This window comes from Ochlerotatus camptorhynchus, unplaced genomic scaffold (assembly GCF_037179485.1).
Source record: "Ochlerotatus camptorhynchus isolate MF236.1 unplaced genomic scaffold, CSIRO-AGI_Acam_v1.1 ptg000485l, whole genome shotgun sequence".
Taxonomy (NCBI): Eukaryota; Metazoa; Arthropoda; class Insecta; order Diptera; family Culicidae; genus Ochlerotatus; species Ochlerotatus camptorhynchus.
In genome coordinates, this window is record NW_027040970.1 from 48,278 (window position 1) to 70,372 (window position 22,095).

A 22,095-nucleotide genomic window follows, 5' to 3' on the forward strand; every position below is an offset into this window, starting at 1 on the left:
CAGTGCACACCAACTGACAAACAAATCTAGCTGTTGTTGTAATTGACGGCAATCATTGGTGCTCCTAACAAACAGGTAGATTTTCAAATCGTCTGCGTAGAACATTAGGCAGCAATTCAGAAGAACGTGGGACACATCATTCAAGAACAACGCGAATAACAGCGGCCCCAAGTTGCTCCCTTGCAGCACCCCACATCGAGGAATGAAAAGTGCAGACACGGCTGATCCAATTTTCACGAACAATTGACGGCCAGTCAAATATGATCTCAGCCAAACACAAATTCTCGAAGATGCTCCTAGTCGCTCCAGCTTAGCCAACAGAATATCGTGATTAACTGAGTCGAACGCAGCCTTTATGTCAGTGTACATGCTGTCAATTTGACCTCGTTGCTCCATTTCGCTGATGCAAAACGACGTGTATTCACACAGATTAGTGATGACTGAACGTTGCGGAAAAAATCCATGCTGAGATGTTGAAATGTACGTTTTACAGGCCTGGAACATAACATCATTGAGAATTATCTCAAATCATTTGGATCCGGCAGACAACAAAGTTATTCCACGATAGTTCGACACATCCACTTTACTGCCTTTCTTGAAGATAGGCTGAATGTATGACATCTTCCAAGCGATTGGAAACTGCTGGCTTCGAAGAGAGAGGTTGAATATAGCTTGCAGAGGTGTAATCAACATGCCACTACATTTTTTCAATATGCACGCAGGAATACCGTCTGGTCCAGGTGATACAGATGATTTCAGCTTCTTCAGTGCATTCTCCACCATCGTCTGACTAACATCGAAAATATCAATGTCGAATGCGTCCACAAGCAGGGACCTTGTCGCAGTTTCAACATCCGATGGAGACGCAGTTGATGCCTGAAAAACACTCGCAAATCGTGCAGCAAATAGTTCGCATTTGGCTTCTGCGGTGGAGGCAGATTGATCTTCCATGCGCATGGTAGATGGAAGGCCGCTTTCATTTCGCTTAGTGTTTACAAAATTCCAGTACTGTTTAGGATTTCTTCGCAGATTGTCCTGAACACGTCTTACGTATCTGCCGTACAAGTAACGGTTATAGCTCCGATAGTTGCGACTAGCTCGTGCAAACGTCTGTTTGGTGATGCCATTTTTGCGTGCCGAGAAGCGTTTAAGCATCTTAGATCGAATACGTCGAAGGTACTGTAAGCGAGAATTTTACCAAGCAGGTTTTCTCCGAGGTCTTGACAACGGAACACAGAATGTGAAGCAATCGCGCAGTATACTGTTGAAGCAACTAACAGCATCATCTACGTTGCTACACCGACAAACAGTAGACCAATCAACAAATGGAAAGATTGCTGAACAATACACAGTGAAAACAAGAGCTGGATGATGAGGATCGATATCTACAACCGACTCCGGGGCCTCATCAACTGAACTGCAATCTGTCATGCAGTCGTTCGAAAGTCTACGCTTTAATGTAGCAGCCGAAGCGTTGAATTCGAACCAAGTACATCTGGTTGAACCTGGCTGACATGAAGCGGATGATATCATACTGACCATGCAAAGCGTTGCGAGACTCGAGATCTTAAAAATCACGGTTGCGAAGGATTCGTTCCGGTGCGTAAATATTCAGCTGCGCGATGATCTCCGATGAATCCGTATCTCTCAACAGGATCTTAGCCACAAAAACTAATTGAGAAGTGCTTCTTCTTTTCTCTAGAGTTTCAATACTCCGCAGTCTACAATGGTCTTCGTAATGTGGGAGCAGAAGGGGATCTCACCACGGAAGGTCACGAAGGGCATATCTCACGAACTTTCTTCAATCCTAACAATCCACGTTGACTGATACGGGCACCAAACTACTGGATTCAAGGATCGATCGCACCAGAGTGCAGTATAGTAATCGAAATCAGTGTGGGTCACGGAATTCGTTGGTTATTTTGAATATCCAAGCCACATTTTTTAATTATTATAGTCACTTTAACATATTTGGGTCATTTGTGACTTGTCCGGAGATGAGATTTGAACTTGTGACTTTGGCGTGAGAGGTATGGATGCTACCCACTACGCCAGGGTCGCCTCTAAGCTGCCAATTGGCTCTAGAGATATTATGATTGTAATGTAATCGAAAGGTGAGCGCTGAGTCAAGGATAACGCCCACATCCCGTACTTCATGAACATGCTCAAGAGGCTGGTCGGCGATGTTAAAGTCATATATAATTGGCGTCAGTTTCCTGTGGAACGATATGTAGTTGCACTTGTGAATGCTCACTATAAGAATGTTTGAAGTACACCTTTCAGCGAAAAGATCGAATAACTGTTGTAATGCAAAGCAGTCCTGAAGACTATTCACCACCATGTAAATCTTGACATCGTTAGCATAGGACAATCGGCAACCTGAGGGCAGTGTCTTAGGTAGTTCATTGATGAATATAGTAAACTACAAAAGACCCAAGTTACAGCCCTGAGGCATGCTTTGTGAACGGCTCAAATGATTCATTTCCAATCTTCACAATTAGCTTCCGATCCGTTAGATAAGATTTGAACCAGCAGGTCAATGATGATGAAACACCGAGTCTTTCAAGGCATTCAAGCAAGATCCCATGATCAACACGATCATGTGCAGATTTTAGGTCGGTATACACAGCGTCAACTTGTGTGCCATTGGCATAAAGCTAAGTTCATTGCGAAGATCCTTCAATAGGTTACATAAAATTCGAAATATGCAGCAACTAAGAGACAGCCACGTTAAGGTTCAATTTACTTTGAAACATTTTCGAACATTTCAAGAACATTTTTTTTTCACCACAACATTTCAGGTTGAAAAACAGCTCGCATCATGATGTGTAAAATAACATAATGAATATAATGATGCGAGCTTTTTACAATTTGAATTGATGCGTCGAATAAAAAAAAAAGCTTTGAACATTTTGAAAATGCATTAGTAAATTGAATCTTAAGAAGACATACATACATGCAAAAATGTCAATCGTGTTGATAAAGAATCAAGAGAATCATATTTACCTCAAGGTACAGACAGAGGGTTAAATGAACAATTGAGAAGTTTTGTTTGAAGGTTATAAAATTTTAATTTATTTTTTCCTTGATTTGTCTTCCGTCGATCTTGTTTTCCGTACTAAGTACCAATTCTACCAACGCCGGGGAGGCAGCTCCCACACCTGAACCCTACATATCGACCCATATCATGGACTCATGGACCAGGGACCAACTACTTTCCTTCCGAAAAAAGGCATGATTAGAGATTTGTTTATGCCTCAGAAAATCCCGACGCAGTCAGCGCTGCACACTTAGAAAAAATCATGTAAATTTAGGTGCTCTGAGAGTGACATATATGAGCGTCAATTTTGACATAAATTTGAGTCATAACAGACGCGAAATATAGCTCAATCAAACGTACTTTTCGTCTAGTAACGAATTTTTCAGTCTCGGAGCATTTCATATCACATGACATGTTTGTTACGTCTCATATTTTAAGTCAAAGACGGATTCCCGAGCTTTTTTCTTTTATTTAACGTCGGTCTCTGTTTCGCAATCTAGTGATAATTACCGATGGACATCGATTTCCATCCATTGACGGCAATCGAATGTGCAGGAAGGCAGCTTTCACACCTGCGTAGGATATCGCATCCATTAAATTCAATACACATGGGCCGGGACCAACGGCTTTACTTCCCTTCCGAAGGAAGACGTGACCAGAGATTTTTATGCCTCAGAAAAATTCCACCGATCTCAGCTGGGATTGAACCCAGACCCATTGAGGTGAGAAATAAAGACAAATTCAGTAACGTGTAAAATTAGTTATTTCTAAGCTTGAGAAGTAGTCACGCTTACCACTACACCATCGGCGCTGCTGATTATAAAAATTAATGACTGTAAACATCGACTTTTCTGCACTCGATTTGCTACCACATATGTCTGTCCCAGAGCCCCCATTATCGTAAATACGACCCTGCTGGCACATTCAATCTACTTTTCTGAAATAGTTTCTTTTACCTACACTCTCAAATTATTAATTAATATTACATTCCTAGCTTTCCACTGGGGGAGAAAATGATCTGTGACAGAAATCTTCAATTTTTTTTTAAGATTTCCACAAGCATGTGGAAGTTTTTATTGAATGCTATCTAATACAAAAATGTTGGTAGACAATGAAGAAAAAACCGGATTTGTGGTATTATACATAAGTTATGATAAAATCCAATGGTATCTTCCATTTTTTCCTTTATTTGTTTTCCGTCGATCTTATTTTTCGTACTGAGTACCAATGCTACCGACGCCAGGAAGGCAGCTCCCATACCTGGACCCTACCTATCGACCCATCAACTCATGGACTGGGGACCAACGGCTTTGCATATTTCTTCCGTATTCTAAACATTATAAAAAAATATCAAACCGAGGATCAATTTCATGACACTACCCGTCATAGCTGAAACTGTTTTGACGTACAAGAAATCACGACTGGAGAATTGCTAAACTTGTTCTAAAATTAGAATAACTAATTTTATTGATCTTATTTTTTCAGATGGAAAACTGCGATATAGTGCTCCTTACAATCACGACAGCAGACGAGAAAACCGTTTTTTGACTCCTGGCCTTTTGTGCCCTTCTTTACAGCCTTTCCCGGGAGGAATTTGTTGTCCTCCAAAATGCAATCTCGTATCAAATGTAACATATAGCATAGGACTTACGAACAGATTAGAGTGATTATCTTCAATCAGATTTATTCTATTCTCAGGGTTTAAAAGCATCGAAAACGACATTGTTGATCAGCTTCTATTAAGGCATAAATCAACTCATAATCTGGCATACCATACAAAAGCTATTTTCGCGCTTCTTCACGCCGTTGTGAAATTAATCCCATCACGTCCCCACTAATGAGTCTGGCCGTTCATGACAAGTCATTTATAACCAATGTACTGTACACTAAAGCCGTCTCTTGTCGACGACCGATGTTGTTATTGTTGTTATAAGAGAAACCTAAGAACTTCCTCACAATTCACCTCATCTTCAAGTGACCATAGACCGAACGGTATCAATGTCTCAAGCCGTCGATGACAAGCATGTTCTACTCCACCAGGCTTAACAATGACTTTCCCGAAGGCTTTAGAAGTCTTAGTTCCATTGAAGAATGATTATACGGACGAAGAGGAGGTCTTATGCACGAACTCATTACCCGTTCTGGTAAATATTTTATGACCATAGTCATGAACTGCTGGCCGCTCCAAGTCAAATTCCTCCTGGAAATCGTTTAGCGACCGAGCAGAGAGCCCTCGTATCGACAATTCCCTTTCTTTATGAAGGCACGTACCGATAGAGCCTCCTTCGTTCCTACGAATAGCAAATAAATCGCTTCGGAATATTAAATTGTCAGTTGAATTATTTATTGAATATTCATCGCCTGTCAGAGTAAACTGGGTATCACATTGGAAGTATTTGCTCGCGGACACCCGATCAAGACAAGTAGAATTAAACTTGTGCGAATGACGAGGCCCTGCGCCTTGGGCAGTAACGTAATCAAACAAATATGAAATAGATTCAATAACAGGCACTTCTGCTGGGTAATGATTTCTTGTATGCCAAGGAAGTTGCAGATTGTGAACGGCTGATGTAAAATTGCATCACTGTTTGATATAGAGTAAGATATTTAGGAAGTATTTTTGAAAAATAAAAGCTTGTTTCGAAGAGTCTTGCAACCGGCCCAAAGCGTTTGTTTGAAATCGATCAGACGAAGCGCATCAGAATGTTGCATCAATTTACGATTAGTATCGCATGACTTAATTTGAAGGATTACATGATTGGTGCTATGCTCAAACGCATCCACTCAGCAACACGCATTCGCCAAAATCACCACTAATTTGAGGGCTCTGATAACCGAAAATCACAAGGCGTTAATCCTAACTCTTTAAAATGCCCTTCCTATGTGAAAATCCGGACTCAGCATCGTGATACAAGAACACAATGCATTGCCAAATTGAACGGCTTATAATCGCGACCACACGAACGGGGAACCATTGTTGTGCTCCCGTTTCATTGATTCGGCATGATCAAACAGATTGCTTCTTCGGGAAACGGGCCATCATCTACCATTTCTGTCCGATGCGATGATAGGAAATGAATATGCAAGTACCTACGTCGCTGCTATTCTGTGCATCCAAGTGGTCACGTGCAGGTTCGATACAGATCACCCGAATTGCCGTTCGAGCTTACGATGCACGGTTTATTAGAAGGAATTATGTAAATGATTGCAACGACGTCTCGCTGTGTTGATAACATTCCAGCAGGGTTGAAGTTGCTCAAAATGCAGAAACTGTTGAGACTTTTCATGTGCATTGCTATAGAATGTTAATCCCTGCACCCATCCGGGAAATGTATGATTCTATTACAGATTTGCATGAAAAGAATGGAGAATTTGCAATTTTACGCGATTTGAATGGTCGCCGGAATAGAAAAAATGAAGCATACATGCACTTCCGCTGTAGCTGGCTCACCCCAGTGGGTCTGGGTGCAATCCCAGCCGAGGTCGGTGGGATTTTTCTGAGGCATGAAAATCTCTGGTCACATCTTCCTTCGGAAGGGAAGTAAAGCCGTTGGTCCCGGCCCATGTGTATTTGAATGGGTGCGATATCCTACGCAGGTGTGGAAGCTGCCTTCCTGCACATTCGGTTGCCGTCAATGGATGGCAATCGATGTTCGTCAGTGATTGGCATTAGATTCCGGAACAGAGACCGACGTTAAATAAAGGAATGAAGAAGATGCACTTCTGCACACGGAAGGAACTGTATGTAGATAAGTAAAGTGGGCATCTTCTTAAATTTATTTTTCTAATATTCTTTAACTCCTATGTCATCATTCGGTTTTGGATGCAGTTTTACAAACCATGATTACGATTTGAAGCGTACTTCTCGTACCTTAATAAAATTAGAAATACTTCTTGGGAGTGATAAAATTTTGATTGTGTATGCAGTAAGGTTTTGGTCGATTATGATTTTGTTGAAAATGGTTTAGTAATGAATAATCACTAAGCAGATTTAAGTTCAGTGTTCCAGTTTTTTTTTTTGTTAACAATGGTTCAATGACAACTCAAATTCACTTATTGGTCGCCTTGATTTAGTATCTGAGAGCCGCGGCTCACTTAAAATGGATGTCTAAAAAAATCCTACACAGCAAAAACAAATTTTAGTATTACATCCAAGAGGATGCAATTCAATCATGTCGACGAGTCTGTATCTTTATTTGGCTATTCTAGAGCTATTTTTCTGTTCATTTAATTAGGTAGTTCAGTTTTTTCATAGTTACTGTTGAGAAGTGTACTACGGCGATCGCACTTACATTCATGTTCCCCCCGATGTTGCTGCAAGGGTTTGTGGATCTCAACCAACCATTGTCTAACCACCGTATGTCAACAGAGCTTACCAATACAATACGAATATGCAACCGTTGCAACTGCATATGAGGGTCATGACCGGAAAATCACCAGCAGAAATCGGCACCATCACGAATCTGTCGAACGAGGCTATATCAATTTAAGGACTTTGCAATAGCGGCCACACTTTGTGTTTTATGTCGTTATCATGTAGAATAAGCCAAATAAATGTTGAGTTCAGTAAAAATAAACTTTGTATAGTGTGTGATAATAAATATAGTGTTTTCACGGGAACCAACGGTGTTCTTTCGTGTGTGTTCTGATTGAAAGAGGAAAACTATCCCACCATCCGACAGAGGATCCAGAAATCCACCCCACAACATACAGTCCACTCATCGAAGGCTCGAAGGTCCAGAGTACCAAACGCTTGCTTTTTGATTTTCATTTCAGGAAAATGTAGGATAATAAAAAAATTTAAACTAGTTACTACCTACATTTTTTTCACAACACAGCAAGTTGCTATGTTAAATCGTTGCTGAGTTACATTTAATTTTCAAATCATGTTTACGTATTTTTAATGATAATTTACATTGTTTAAAACAAAATTTGTTCTCGCAGTCTTTATAGTCCATGCATCCGTATATTTAAATTCTTTTCACACCCTTTGAATCAGAATTGATGTAAGATTTGTTTGGTTTAAAGATTATATTAATTTATCATTAGTAAATTATTGAAAATCGATCAAACTTTTAGACCGTGTTCGTTTGCTATGACTATCGATGGGACAGAGGGAGGCGATCTGTTGCGAGGTTATAAAAGAGCTTACCTGCACGTTCTGCTTCAGATCGTCTGGAGATGTGATGGTTGTCACTTTGTTAGACGAAATATATCACCGACGAGACTAACTCAAAATTGAGTAGGATTTCTCTTAAGCGTAGAAAGCGAGTAAAAACTTTCCTCAAAAATCTGCTTGAAGAAAAAAAAATATTTAGTATTTCTAGTCTCTACACTTTTTCACGGCCAATGAGATAAACTCAAAATTGAGTCGAATTGGAGACAAAATTAGCAAAAAAAAAAACGTTACTTAGTGAATGGGTAAATTTTTCCTCAATTTTCCTGGAAAAACTTCTTGAATACTGTATAACCCCGTTCAATAGCTAAAATTGCATTTAAACGGCGGTCATTTTGAATTTGTTTAACAGTTATCCCTACAGTGTCAGAAGGCGCTACGCAATGTAATGCAATTGTGAGTTGAATTCGACTCACGTATTGAGTTACTTTTATCGGCCTGGGAGCAGATTTTTGAGAAATTCAATTCACTAAGTGAGTAACCCCACTTTTACGATTTTAAGTGAAATGTTCAGTGATATTATGTTGGTTAGAACTGGTGACCAGTTATTGATAAATAAATATTTATTTTTATTTCCTACAAGGGCCCAAAGAGAAATTCTAAATGAGTAACCAGTTCCAAATTTACCATGACATCACTGGGTTGCGGTCTTCATCAAAGCTGTTCAGATGCATATGGCTTATTGGAATGTGAACAGTTGAGTTCAGAATTCGTCTTCCATGTGGAACTAATAAATTATTTGCCTAACTTGACATCTTGAATAGATAGAAGGTTTATGTCTGGGAAAAGTGTTTCAAGTGAAAGAAACTCATTAGATGGTGTACATCACGCTAGTTACTTTTTAACTTCTTTTTGCTAGCATACCATTTCACTTCTTAATGCTAGACTAGATAGAAGGTAACGGTCTTGGACAAAGTTTGTTGAATAAAACCTATTGGAGGATGGACAGCTCAGTTCAGAATTTACTCACCATGTGACGCAAATTGTGTGCAATTTTACATCTTATTGATTTCTTTAACTTGACAGTACGACTAGATAGAAGTTTGCTGTCTTCAGTTGTGAATGACAACACCTATCGTATTTCACACGAAAAAATCACTAACCACTAGTGCCGTTTGATACTAAAGGCTTGCTTAAGTCAAAATCTCGACTAGATAGAAGGTTGCTGTCGGCATGATCTATTGTATAGTGAACAGCTCAGTTCTAAATTCTCACACCAGGCCCGGTGAGTATACGATTTGACTTATATATGCTTGTTTTAACTTGAAAGCTCAACTAGAGAGATGGTTGCTGTTTTTGACAAAGTAGAACAGATTTATAAGACCTATTGTATGGTGACTAGTTTAGTTAAAAATGTCTTCACCAGTTTTCGAACTGACTTGCTACCTTGAGCCGATGCACAAGACCTATTTCATGGTGCAAAGTTTTTGAGTCACCAGGGAAGTAAAGGTGCCTTGGAAATAATAATTTTTTAAATCAAAATTTCGATAATTTCTATTTATTATTCATAAACAATTAGAAAAATTCATGTACATTTAGATGCTCTGTGACTGACATATACAAGCGTCAATTTTGACATAAAATTGAGTCATAATAGACGCGAAATTCAGCTTTATCAAACGTACTTTCAAACTTTTCAGTCTTGGAGCACTTAATGTTACAATACATGTTTGTTTACGTCCCATCTTTTATGTCAAAGATGGATTCCGTCACGTCTAAAATTAGTTTATTCTAAGTGTGTACTTTCTACACACTTAGAAATACCCAATCTTACACGCGACGGGATCCATTTATGACATAAAGGATGAGACGTTAGCAAACATGTCATGTAAAATTAAGTGCTCCGAGACTGAAAACTTCGAAAGTACGTTTGATAAAGCTGAATTTTGCGTCTATTATGACTAAATTTTATGTCAAAATTGACGCTTGTGTATGTCAGTCGCAGAGCACCTAAATTTACATAAATTTTTCTAAGTGTGTAGTTATTATGTACCAGCTGGAACTTTGCATTTGTCTTCAACTTTCATGTCATCTGCTGCTTTGGGACTGCCGTCGTTACTTGTTACTCGAAAGTGACTTATTGGCTTGTTACGTATTGATATGTCAGTATACGATTTGCAACTTTTCTGACATAAAGGGTGATACGGTCAAAATTTGGTCAATATCAACTTGACGTATTTCTTTCAATTTTGCATTTAAAAAACCTGAACACCCCTCATTTTGAAGGTGTGTGTGTGTAGAATGTTGCTCCTATTTTGATTTTGGAATTCACTCTTCAGTTGTCAAAATGCCGTCCAAGCAAGAAGAGCAGCGTATCAAAATTTTGCTCGCGCATCGCGAAAATCCGAGCTACTCGCACGCAAAGTTGGCAAAATCGCTAATAGTTGCCAAATCAACCGTTACAAATGTAATTAAAGTGTTTGGGGAACGTTTGTCGACAGCCAGGAAGTCTGGATCGGGGGGAAATCGAAAACCGGAAGCCGCTGAGACGACAAAGAGAGTTGCCGGTAGTTTCAAGCGAAACCCTAACCTCTCTCTCCGAGATGCCGCAAATAAGCTGGGTGTATCGTCTACAACCGTGCATCGAGCCAAAAAACGAGCCGGACTATCGACTTACAAGAAGGTAGTGACTCCAAATCGCGATGATAAACAAAATACGACGGCCAAAGCGCGATCCCGGAGGCTGTACACGACGATGCTGACGAAGTTTGACTGCGTGGTAATGGACGACGAAACCTACGTCAAAGCCGACTACAAGCAGCTTCCGGGACAGGAGTTTTATACGGCAAAAGGAAGGGGAAAGGTAGCAGATGTTTTCAAGCACATGAAACTGTCAAAGTTCGCAAAGAAATATCTGGTTTGGCAAGCCATCTGTACCTGTGGCTTGAAAAGCAGCATTTTCATAGCTTCCGGGACTGTCAACCAAGAAATTTACGTGAAAGAGTGTTTGAATAAACGTCTGCTGCCTTTCCTGAAGAAACACGGTTGTTCCGTACTGTTTTGGCTGGATTTGGCATCTTGCCATTACGGTAAAAAGGCCATGGAGTGGTACGCCGCCAACAACGTGCAGGTGGTTCCCAAGGACAAGAACCCTCCCAACACGCCAGAGCTCCGCCCAATTGAGAAATACTGGGCTATTGTCAAGCGGAACCTAAAGAAGACCAAAAAAACTGCTAAGGGCGAGCAGCAGTTCAAGGCAAACTGGCTTTCTGCGGCGAAGAAGGTGGACAAGGTGGCTGTACAAAATCTGATGGCAGGGGTCAAGCGTAAGGCCCGGCAATTCGGATTTGGAGAAGCGGAAGCCTAACTGAATATTTTTCCTGAATTTTATACTAATTGAACTTGAAAAAGAAATTTAATTTGATTTTTTAAATAAACGATTTCACCGATTTACACGCGTTTTCCCTTGACCAAATTTTGACCGTATCACCCTTTACATCAGCGAAACAATGCCTTGCAAAGTCATATCAAAATAGTACTATAATGTTTGCAAATTTAAATATAGCCCTATGCCTTGTGTAAACGAGGATCGATCAGTTTATTTTCTTAAACATATTTTAATATGAAACAATTTAATGGTCGTTAAATTTATTGATTTTTCGCATTCACTATTTGAAAGATTTTTGTTTGAACACAGATAAAGGACAAACTCAGATGAGATGCAGTTTATCTGTCATTATTACATGACATTAAATTAATATGCAATAATATGGTGTGACGTACTTATATATATTTTAAACCGGTTAATAATATGAAATACTTTTTAAATAGCGAATTTTCACTCCGGTAGCTGTATATAAACATTATTCAATAGGTACCTTAAAATGGGCTGTACACGTTTGGAACCTAAGTTTCAATAAGATAGGAAATGAATGTTGAAATATAAAAATTGAACTCAACTACGTAATTCAATAACCCCTTATTTCAAAATTTTGAATTGAATGTTTTTTTATTCTAGGATACAATTTATAAATCAATAATGTAGTAATTATCACTTGAATTATTAAGCAATAAAACAATCTCGTAGTCCTACGTCAATAAAACGGTCGTGCTTGGGACACAACTCTTATTTTTATGACGTTGACTACGTCTTACGGGAAGGTACTGATGGTGTATCATTGTATAATGTGACCACCTTCAAAATAGTTTTAGGTTGTGAACGCTTATACGTTTGTCATTGATAGATGAAATTGAAATCCAAATATATCAATCGTTAGGAAATAACGTTACAAATCCGAGGACATCAATATTTTCTAATGTCCATGAAAAATCTTTTGAAAAATTTGCAATCAAAAACAAAAAAGGAACTGTTTTCTCTGTTTTCTTGAAAAAAAAAAACAACATTTTCCCTATCCCAGTCGTTATAATCGAGTACCTCTTGGTTTCATATCGTTCTGCTTGAACCTGTAAAGTTATAAAACAAAACTGCTGTCGCGCCTTCGCTCACCGAGAATTCTCCGCTTTTCCGTCAAGCAGTTCAGTCCAATATTTACTCGTTCTGTTGAGTTGTTCGATAGTTTATTCCAAACGTTTATTCGCGTCGTCAGTAGTGTCGGTCGCATCGTGTGATGGGAAGACAGCGCTCCTGGAGCAGGCTTCTTGAGAAAGCGGAGAAGAACAGTGGTGAGGGTAGCACGTATTTCAAATAGGTATGCTACTCTTCCCACCGATGTTGGGAATACCACCTCCACCACGGTGAAGCGATCCAAGAAGAAGAAGAAAAACCAAGGCCTGTCCGATGGTGCGAGTGGACGTGACGAAGTCACAGCGACATCGGTGATTTCGGCGTCTATCGGATGACACGGAAGGACAAAAATGTGAAGGCGTATCCGGATTGCGTTTTCCTGGTATACTTTCAGAAGTGAACGGTGACGCGCTGAAAGCCATCCGCTCCATCAATTCCATCATCGTCCGCTAGGAGCCATACCGTGGCGACCATCGCAATGTGACTCAGTACCAACGGTGTCTGAGCTTCTGACATGGCACCCACAATCATAGAGGTAACTCTAAGACCAGAAGGTCCCAAAGAACCGAGCTCAACTTTTTGGCTCAGCTCTGGTACTATCTTCGGTCCCAAGCTAATGGATGCACCCCTCGAAACATAGGAAAATCCACGAACCCCTCATATTATCTGTAAAAATTTCATAGCGAATCAAAACAAACATAGTGTGGTACTGGAATTTATACTAGAATGGGGTACGTTAATCGAATTGTTTGGGACCAATCGGCTAACCAAGTAGTGAGCCAATTAAAAATCGTTAGTTTCGAATTGATTGTTGCCCGCAACTGCAACATTAAGCCACGCTGCGGTAATCGGGCTAAACACCACGCCACTTACGACTGCCCTGCGGATGGAGCCGTGGCGTTAAAATGCGTCAACTGTGGTGGTGCTCACCAAGGGTCCAACAAGCATTTCCAAAAACGCGAGGATTTCAAGCGCATTCAAAATCAGGCGTCCACCAACAATCAACCAGCACGAAAGAAGGATAAGGCCCCGGCTTTCAAGGCGGAGGACTTTCCGCCTCTTCATGGACAAGTGAATCCAAGGGTGCGATCCACTGCTAGACAAAGCTTTTCATCCCCACTGGATTCTGGAGACAACCAAGAGCTCAACTAAATAATCCCGATCTGTTCTCAGCGGATGAATTGATGGATATTTTCATCAACATGACCGGTGCTCTACGTAAGTGCCGCAATAAGCCCGAACAGATCCAAGTGCTCGGTAAGTTCTTCATCTAAGCCGCTAACCATAGCTACCTGGAACGCTTGCTCTGTAAGAACTAAACAGATTGAGCTTGCTGACTTCCTCCGCAAGCATAGCATCGACGTGGGTCTTCTAACCGAGACCCACCTAAAGGCCGGTGACAGTTTCTGGTTGCCTGACCACAAAATTATCCGGCTTGATCGCAGCTCCAGGGGGGGTAAGCGGTCATCGTCAGGTCAGAAAGGGAATCAAGTTCTGCACTCTGCCACACATCCGCACTTCTATCATCGAGGCCGTTATGGTGGAGGTGGAATCACCAACTGGAAACGTCCTGTTTATCCCTGTTTACTGCCCGACAAGCAACGGCCTAGGCATCCAATTCAAGAACGACCTGACCGCTATCACTCGCACTAGCTCCCGATTTATCGTTGGGGGCGACCTGAACGCCCGCCATGAAGCTTGGCGGAACTACCAGTGGAACCGGAACGGATATCTATTGTTCGACCACGAGAAGCTGCCTGCGTAAAGACTACTACCATGTCAACTGGGTGCAGTATGGACGAATGGTGGACATCGATGAAAACCCACCACTCGACACCGTAGATGACATCGACCGGACGTTGCAAGGACTCCAACAGGCCATATCCGTGGCTGACGAGACATGCGTTCGAAAAGTTCCTGTGAGGAGTAAATTTGCTGCTATTGATTCCCACACCCAATTATCTATTCGGTTAAGACATGTGCGTAGACGCCAGTTTCAGGTGACTGGAGACCAGGGCAAAAAACGTGATATGGCCGATCTGAACAAGCAGATTGCTTCCAGAATGGACTCACTCCGAAATGAAAGCTTTGAGCGTGTTGTCCAGAATCTGAACGACCGCTCCAGACCATTCCGGAAGGTAGCCAAGGTCCTCAAAAATCATCCCAAACCAGTTCCACCTCTCAGAGTCGAAAACGATGACGATCGGCTTTTAATCACCCCACAGGAGAAAGCAAATGCGATCGACTATCCAACGTCCGCTCGAAGATCAGGTTGCGCCATGTGTTCAAAACCTAGATGCCTCCCCTTGTGTCGTGCCTCCGGCGGATATGATTACAGTACAACAGATTTGCTCAGCGCTGCAATGCACCAAGAACATGAAGGCTCCCGGGTTTGACGGTATATTCAACTTGATCTTGAAGAGGCTCAGCTTGAAAGTGCAGTCTCTTCTAACCGCTATCATCAACAGATGCTTGGAACTGCACTACTTTCCAAGCACCTGGAAGGTAGCAAAAATCATACCAATCCGCAAACCCGGAAAGGATCCAACATTGTGTTCAAGCTACAGACCAATCAGACTCCTTTCAGCGCTGAGTAAATTGTTCGAGAAATTCATTCTCAATCGTTTGCTCAAGTTTGTCGAGGAAAATAACATTCTCCTTCCGGAACAGTTTGGGTTCAGAAAGGGGCACTCCACCAATCACCAGCTAGTGCGGGTGATGAATAACATCCGAAGTAACAAAGCTGTATCCAAGTCCACAGCCATGGCCTTGTTAGACGTTGAGAAAGCGTTTGACAATGTTTGGCATGATGGACTTGTGTACAAGCTTTGTAACTTCAACTTTCCTTTACATCTGGTTAAAATCACGCGTAACTACCTACAGCAAAGGTCGTTTAAGGTAACGCTGAATGGTTGTCTTTCAGACACGTTTTTCATCCCTGCAGGAGTCCCGCAAGGCCTTCTGCTGGGCCCCTTGCTTTACAGCATTTACACTTCCGACATTCCTCCCCTCGGAGACGGTTGCGTGTTTTTCCTGTTCGCAGATGATACCGCAATAGCCGTCAAAGGAAGGATGCCTCGCGAAATAACGAACAAACTTCAACGATGCCTTAACGCCTTTGCTGATTATGCCACCACGTGGCAAATTAAAATCAATCCCTCCAAAGCATAGGCGATCATGTTTCTCCATCGGCAATCGCCCAAACTGAAACCGGCTCCATCTTGTACTGTAATCATGGATGGCACAAGGGTTGAGTGGTCTGCCGAAGGTCGGAGGCGAACCAGCCTAAGGCTGAAAGCCTCCTAAATAAAGCTAAATTAATTAATTGGTCTGCCGAAGTAACCTATCTCGGTATGTTGTTCGATGAAAAGCTCCTCTTCCGTTCGCATGTAGAGAAAACAGTAGTCAAGTGTTCTGCCTTGGTTAGGTGTCTGTATCCGCTGATTTGCCGCAGATCCCGTCTCTCAAGGATGAACAAACTGGTTGTCTACAAACAAATCATAGCACCTGCGATCCTCTCCGCAGCTCCGGTGTGGAAATCATGTGCACATACTCACTCCGAACAAAATTCAGGTCGCTCAGAATAGAGTGCTGAGGATGGTTCTTGATCGTCCTTTCGACACTAGAATAACAAATTTACACGAAGAGGCTGGTATTGCCAAAAAAGATTCCAGAATAAACGAAATGAACACTTAATTTGCACAAAAATGTAATTTATCAGAACATGCTTTGATAAGCAATTTGTGTATAGTAGATTAGGTGTATATAGTAGCTGTAGGTTAGTTGTAGTTGTAAATAGTAGTTATAAGTAGTTTTCTTTTTTCAATTTAAAACACACCAATCCCACCAAGGTGGTCTTTTTTAAAACAGGCCTGATAGGACTAGGAACTGTAACTAATAATAATTGAAATTCAAAAGAACTAAAGTTGAAAAGACGCATATGTGTCACTTGATAAGTAATACATGTAAACCACACAAAAATACAAGAAATAAAGATCATTTAAAGTAAAAAAAAGTCGCCTTCGCTCATTTTCGCATCGGACGGCGTGGTACCAGCAGCAAGTAATTGCAACATCATCGCCAGTGACACTAGGTTAATTTTTTCCCTCTCTCGGCCGTCGTGCAGTAAAACTATCTCGCAGTGGACGGGTGTGATCAATGATATCATGGAAGGAGACTCACCTCTGCATTGGAATTTTGGAACCAAATGTAATAGACTGTTGTGACTATTTTACTAAGTATAAAATCCAAAATATGTACGGAGGATCGAAATAATAGGATACTTAAACTGTATTTCAAATCAAAACCAAGACAAATGCACAAGAAGTTCGCTGAACAACTTAACGTAGTCTACGTCAACCTTGCGGTCGTTTTTGTACACCACCCCAAAAATGTTTTTTTTTTGTATTAAAATCAATTCTAAGAAAAAATATAAACATTCAAACATTTTAAGTAAGTTGGATTGACAGATAAAGTAAGCTTTGTCCAGAGCTGGAAAATGTCAAAGAAATTATATTAGGAAGAAACGACAACACGGCACTACTTTTTCATAGTGACTACTAAGACAAAAAAAAAGCTTCGTAACCATCTCTGGCTATGTTAATTGAATCTGTTTTGCCAAGAAATCAAAAGCTAACAAATACCATTACTGACCTGACTACTGAGAAAATTCACTAAGAGTTGATGTTTTACAATTTTGGACAAATTTTGGACAAATTTTGTCCCAAGCGAACAATATGCGAAGTTTCATGAATTTCTGAGTGGTAAATCCTAAATTCGTTTATTTTATCGCTATTTGGCAAAAAATCTTACCTCAAATCTATAGTTTTTAGGCTTCACGCAAATTGTATGTGAATGAAGTTTGTGCACAGAGATGTGGTAAATACATAAATAACAAAGCATATTTTTGACCATTTTAAGACCCTTCTTCGTAGCGTATTTTGGCTACAGTTGATCTAATCTTTTGCAGACCCCCCTGCGGTCCAACACAGCCATTTGTGTATCGCGCTGCATGTGGTTTCTTCCCTACGTACACATAGGTATTACCTTATTTTTCAACTCTACAACAGACTCCCGGTTGCCCTTTTTGACGCCCCGTTGAATCCATAAAAATACTCAACTTTCACCGAAACTTTAACCATTAAACATCTCCAACTCTTTGGTTCCCGAGCCGCTTTCACCCAATCCATCGTGTCCCCCTACAGAATGCTGCAACAAGCTCTCGAGGATGATAACCTTCCCTTTCAGCGTACAGGAGCCAACCAATCCACATGCCTCAGAGCCTCACGGCTGGTCTTGCCACCGTCATTGGAGAGTCGTTACGTTTCGCTTCAATTACATGACATTTATTTCCATTGTTGAGCGCAAAACTTTGTTGTCCCCTGTGCGAAATCCAACCCATCCACTCCGCGCCTCTGACTCAGCAGGAAGGTTAGGCTGCTAGCTTAAAACTCACCTTTCTACAGGAAAAAAAGGTTATTCCTAGTGGGCTGCTGAGGACTGACGGCTTGCGTTGCCAACAACTGTAGTTGAAAACTTTCTGAGTGTTTCCTTGTGTTGCCCCGACTGCGGTAGCTAGATTCTAGGTATACAGGGTAGGAACAGAAAGGTTTGAAAAATTTACGACCATTGTTCTGTGTTTTCGTTATGTTCAAGGATTTTGTATGGCTTTCGGTTTTTTTTTTCGGAATACAACAAAAACTCGGAATTAGTTTTCGGTTTAATATAAAATAATTTAATGGTTTCATTACTTTTTTCATCCACTTTACGCTTTGATTTCCTCGCAGTTTGATTACTTGTACCGTTACAAGGTATTTGATTTTCCTTTCAGCATTTGCTCATCGATTCAATTAGTAGATATATTGATTTGTTTTTTTTTATATTTTTTTTTTTCAAAAAGCGCTCGAAACACTGAGAATTACTCTGGTCACAAACATTGATCAGCTATTCTGTTTTCTATTAATTATCCTTTGATAAGCTTAGTCGATATTAAGAACATGGAATTTGAATAAACATGATGGCTACTTTTGATGTCGATTGGAAGATATAGATAATTAAATAGAAAAACAAAAACACTTAATTAAAATATAATTAATGGAAAATCAATAAGTCGACCACGAAGCTTGTGCAAATTGCTGTAATCTTAAATTAGTTTCCTAAGGGCTTTTCTGAAATTTGAATGTGTGATTGTTTTGCTTATCTGATTGTATGTACAAAAATATGATCACAATGTGTATACAATTGGTTGTTAAATAATAATAATATACGCTTTGTTGGATTATTTTTTCGGCTTTGATACAACGAGTTTACTTAAATACTAATTGTTACGTTTCATGCAATTTAAAGGTGGGTAGATTTTCTCTTGGTGTTCTCTCAATGGAAAGCGGAAAAAAATGAAGACATACTGAATTGGTCTACTTTTCAACAAGTGGTCACCACAAGCCTAACCGTGACTGTTATTCCCAAGTAACCAACAAGCCCGCTAATCGTCTTTTTTGCAATATAAAGCTGATTTACGACTGACATAAAGTTGGGAAACCCTATGTTTACCAAATATCGCAAAAAGAGCGTTTATCGGGCAGTTAGCGGGCTTGGTGGTTACTTGGGTTGATCACTCTAATGAGTCAAACGATTCATTTAAGACTTGTTTGTATAACTGCTGCGGTTGAACTTCTTCATTTAAATGTCTCAAGCAACACACATGTTCTACAGCAGTTTATATAACCTTTATATGACTTATTTTGGTTGTAAAGAAGTTTACTGGACATAATTCTATGAATTTGTGTTACTTGTGATCCAAAAAATGGAAAATAATCTTTGAAGGTTCAATATTTCAAGTCCATCCAGTGTGAATTCGGAGGCATTCCGGGATTCTTCCTGTACCCAGGCGCATCACCCCTCGTTCACATTTATCGTTCACAGTTTTGGTAATCCTAATTACCCATGTTTTCATCCGACTGATGTTTTTGGACACTTTACCATTTACCTTCAGCATTCCCATCACAATTGCCAAAAAATTCTCAATCTTCCTAAACTGGCTTCAATTGTTGAGGTATGTTGAGGTCTTATGGTATAAACTGGACTCACTTGAGTTATTACAGTCATAGCACATCCTACTGTAATAACAGGTCGCAAAATCTGATCAGAACTTGAGGGGGCCGTCAGCGAATCAAATCACTTTTGCTTCTAGAGGCCTTTCGTAAAGTTGTGATATATATGTCTTCTCGCCGCATCAACAAAATCCCTGTTAAATCATGTATTTGCCAGCAAATTTATCGAAAATGCAAACTAGCATTTGACAGTAACATGTACAGTAAAGTGGCATAGTAAAACTAAAGTCCCAGTGGTGGTCTGAAATCAGCATTTACGATGCATGGTCCAAGAAAAATATCCGGTGAATTTGGTCAGCACTTGGTCATAAAGCTTTCAGGCACGGATTCTGACCACATTGTCCTGCTTAAGGCTTTACTTCCATTTGCAAAGTTCGGTATGACTAGAAACCTTCCCAGAGATGAAATTTCACACGGTACTGAGAGCTGCACCATAGTTTTTGACCAAATCGTAGACTAGAAGGTGCCAATTTACGATAAGAACTTAAAGTGATCATTCTTTAAATATGTATGAAGCTTGATACGTCGCATGGTGGGTTTCAGCCAGAGCATTCCTGGGATGGACAATAAAAACCGTGGACTCTCAGTATGACCTCCACTGACTTTGTTTTGATAATTCATTGAGTTTGATATGTCACACGCTGGTGTTTTGGTCATTTTTCCGAATATACCGTAAAATGTTTGGTATGTATATTGTTACTGCATATTGCCTCCTCGGGCTGGGTTTTGAAAAAAACTATGAACTTTGATGGGTTTTATTTTTTGCCGATAGCTGATTACTATTCAAGGGGTCTTGTTTTGTAAAGTTTGATATGCCGCATGTTTGGTTTCAGCTCTTATTGAAAATTTGTCACTTCCACGGAGTCACCAGAACATACCCGAGATATGGTGAATGTACCCGTGAATTTTTATGATGACCTGCACCATGTTTTGAAAAATCTTCAAGATTGAAATATCTCACGGCGAGTTTTTGATCTTGTCAAAAATTGGCCACGTCCCTGGGGGTACCGGAACATGTTTATGATGGCCAATGTCACCAAGGACTCTCAATATGGTCTCCCCTAACCTTGTTTTGAAAAATAATTAAGTTTTAAGTTATGAAGTCACATACTGGGCTTCAGATCTTATCGAAAACTGACCACTTACCCGGGGGTACGGAACATGTCCAGGATGGCCAATATGCCTGCCAGCATGGCCTCCCCTGACTTTATTTTGATAATTAATTAAGTTTAACATGTCAAAGGGTGGATTTTTTGTTGTTGTCTTAAATTGGTCAATTCTCCTGAGGCACCGGAACATGCCCGTAATGCCTAATGACCAGTTCCAGGCTAAATAGAATAAAACAACTAAAAAATAAAAAAAAAATCGACCATACCCGATTTGCATGAAACTGTAAATAATTATGTGTAAACGGAAATCATTCACATTTTTGCAAAAATTTGGCCATTTTGGATCAAGTAGTTTTGTCAAAATGATGTCTTTGACATTTTCCAATAATTGTAGCACTTAAAAGTCACTTCTGATCTGAATGACGCCTGAATCAAATTTGTTTGGAAATGTAAAGTCATTCCGGTAAAAATATACACGCTAATTATTTTTTGGAATTTTGAGTAGAAATTTCAAAAAAGTTTTAAAAACTGAAATATTTCAATAAGTACATCTTCAATATTTATAATTATTTTTATGAAAAATGCTAATGAAAAATGCAAATTTTTGAAGTATTTTAAACCAGGACACTTGAAAATTGAAAACAATTGTATAACATAAACTTTTGGTCGTATTGTTAAACTTATTGTATACAAATTTTTTATGTCATTTTTTTTGCACTGGTATCGATTTACAATGTCTCAAATACTGTATTCTGTGTAGAAATTACATAACAAAGCATATTAGCATATCAAATATATGACTATAAGTTTTTGTTCAACGGTTAACTTCAATTCTATATAAACTTTCATAATTTTGCTGTTTTCACCATTTGGTTCTGTAAGATCATATCAATTTTAATTTTCTCATTTTTACTTTTAATTTTCTATAATCATAGAATCATAGCTCTGGCCAATTTTTGTCTGAAAAATTCGAAATGAAACGAAAAATAATTTTAATTTCTTGCAATAACAATGAGAGACAGCTAATATTGCGCTCAACTAGAGACTGGTCCACAAAACCATTTTCCACAGGTTACACTTCCATAATTTTGCTGTTTTCATAGCCAAAACCCAAATGTTTTATGAAATTCCGTACAATTCCGTCTTGTACCGTAGCAAGTGATGGAAGTCTCCAACAAAGCTTTTAAGCCGAATAA

The 22,095-nt window shown here is 39.8% G+C and overlaps 1 protein-coding gene across 1 annotated transcript; it reads right to left on the minus strand.

Annotated features, from left to right (window-relative positions):
- Positions 1-528: 528 nt before the first annotated feature.
- Positions 529-1,155, minus strand: LOC135712488 (uncharacterized). The gene has a single exon (XM_065235431.1). The coding sequence runs from the start codon at positions 1,153-1,155 to the stop codon at positions 529-531; it is 627 nt and encodes a 208-aa protein (XP_065091503.1).
- Positions 1,156-22,095: the final 20,940 nt, after the last annotated feature.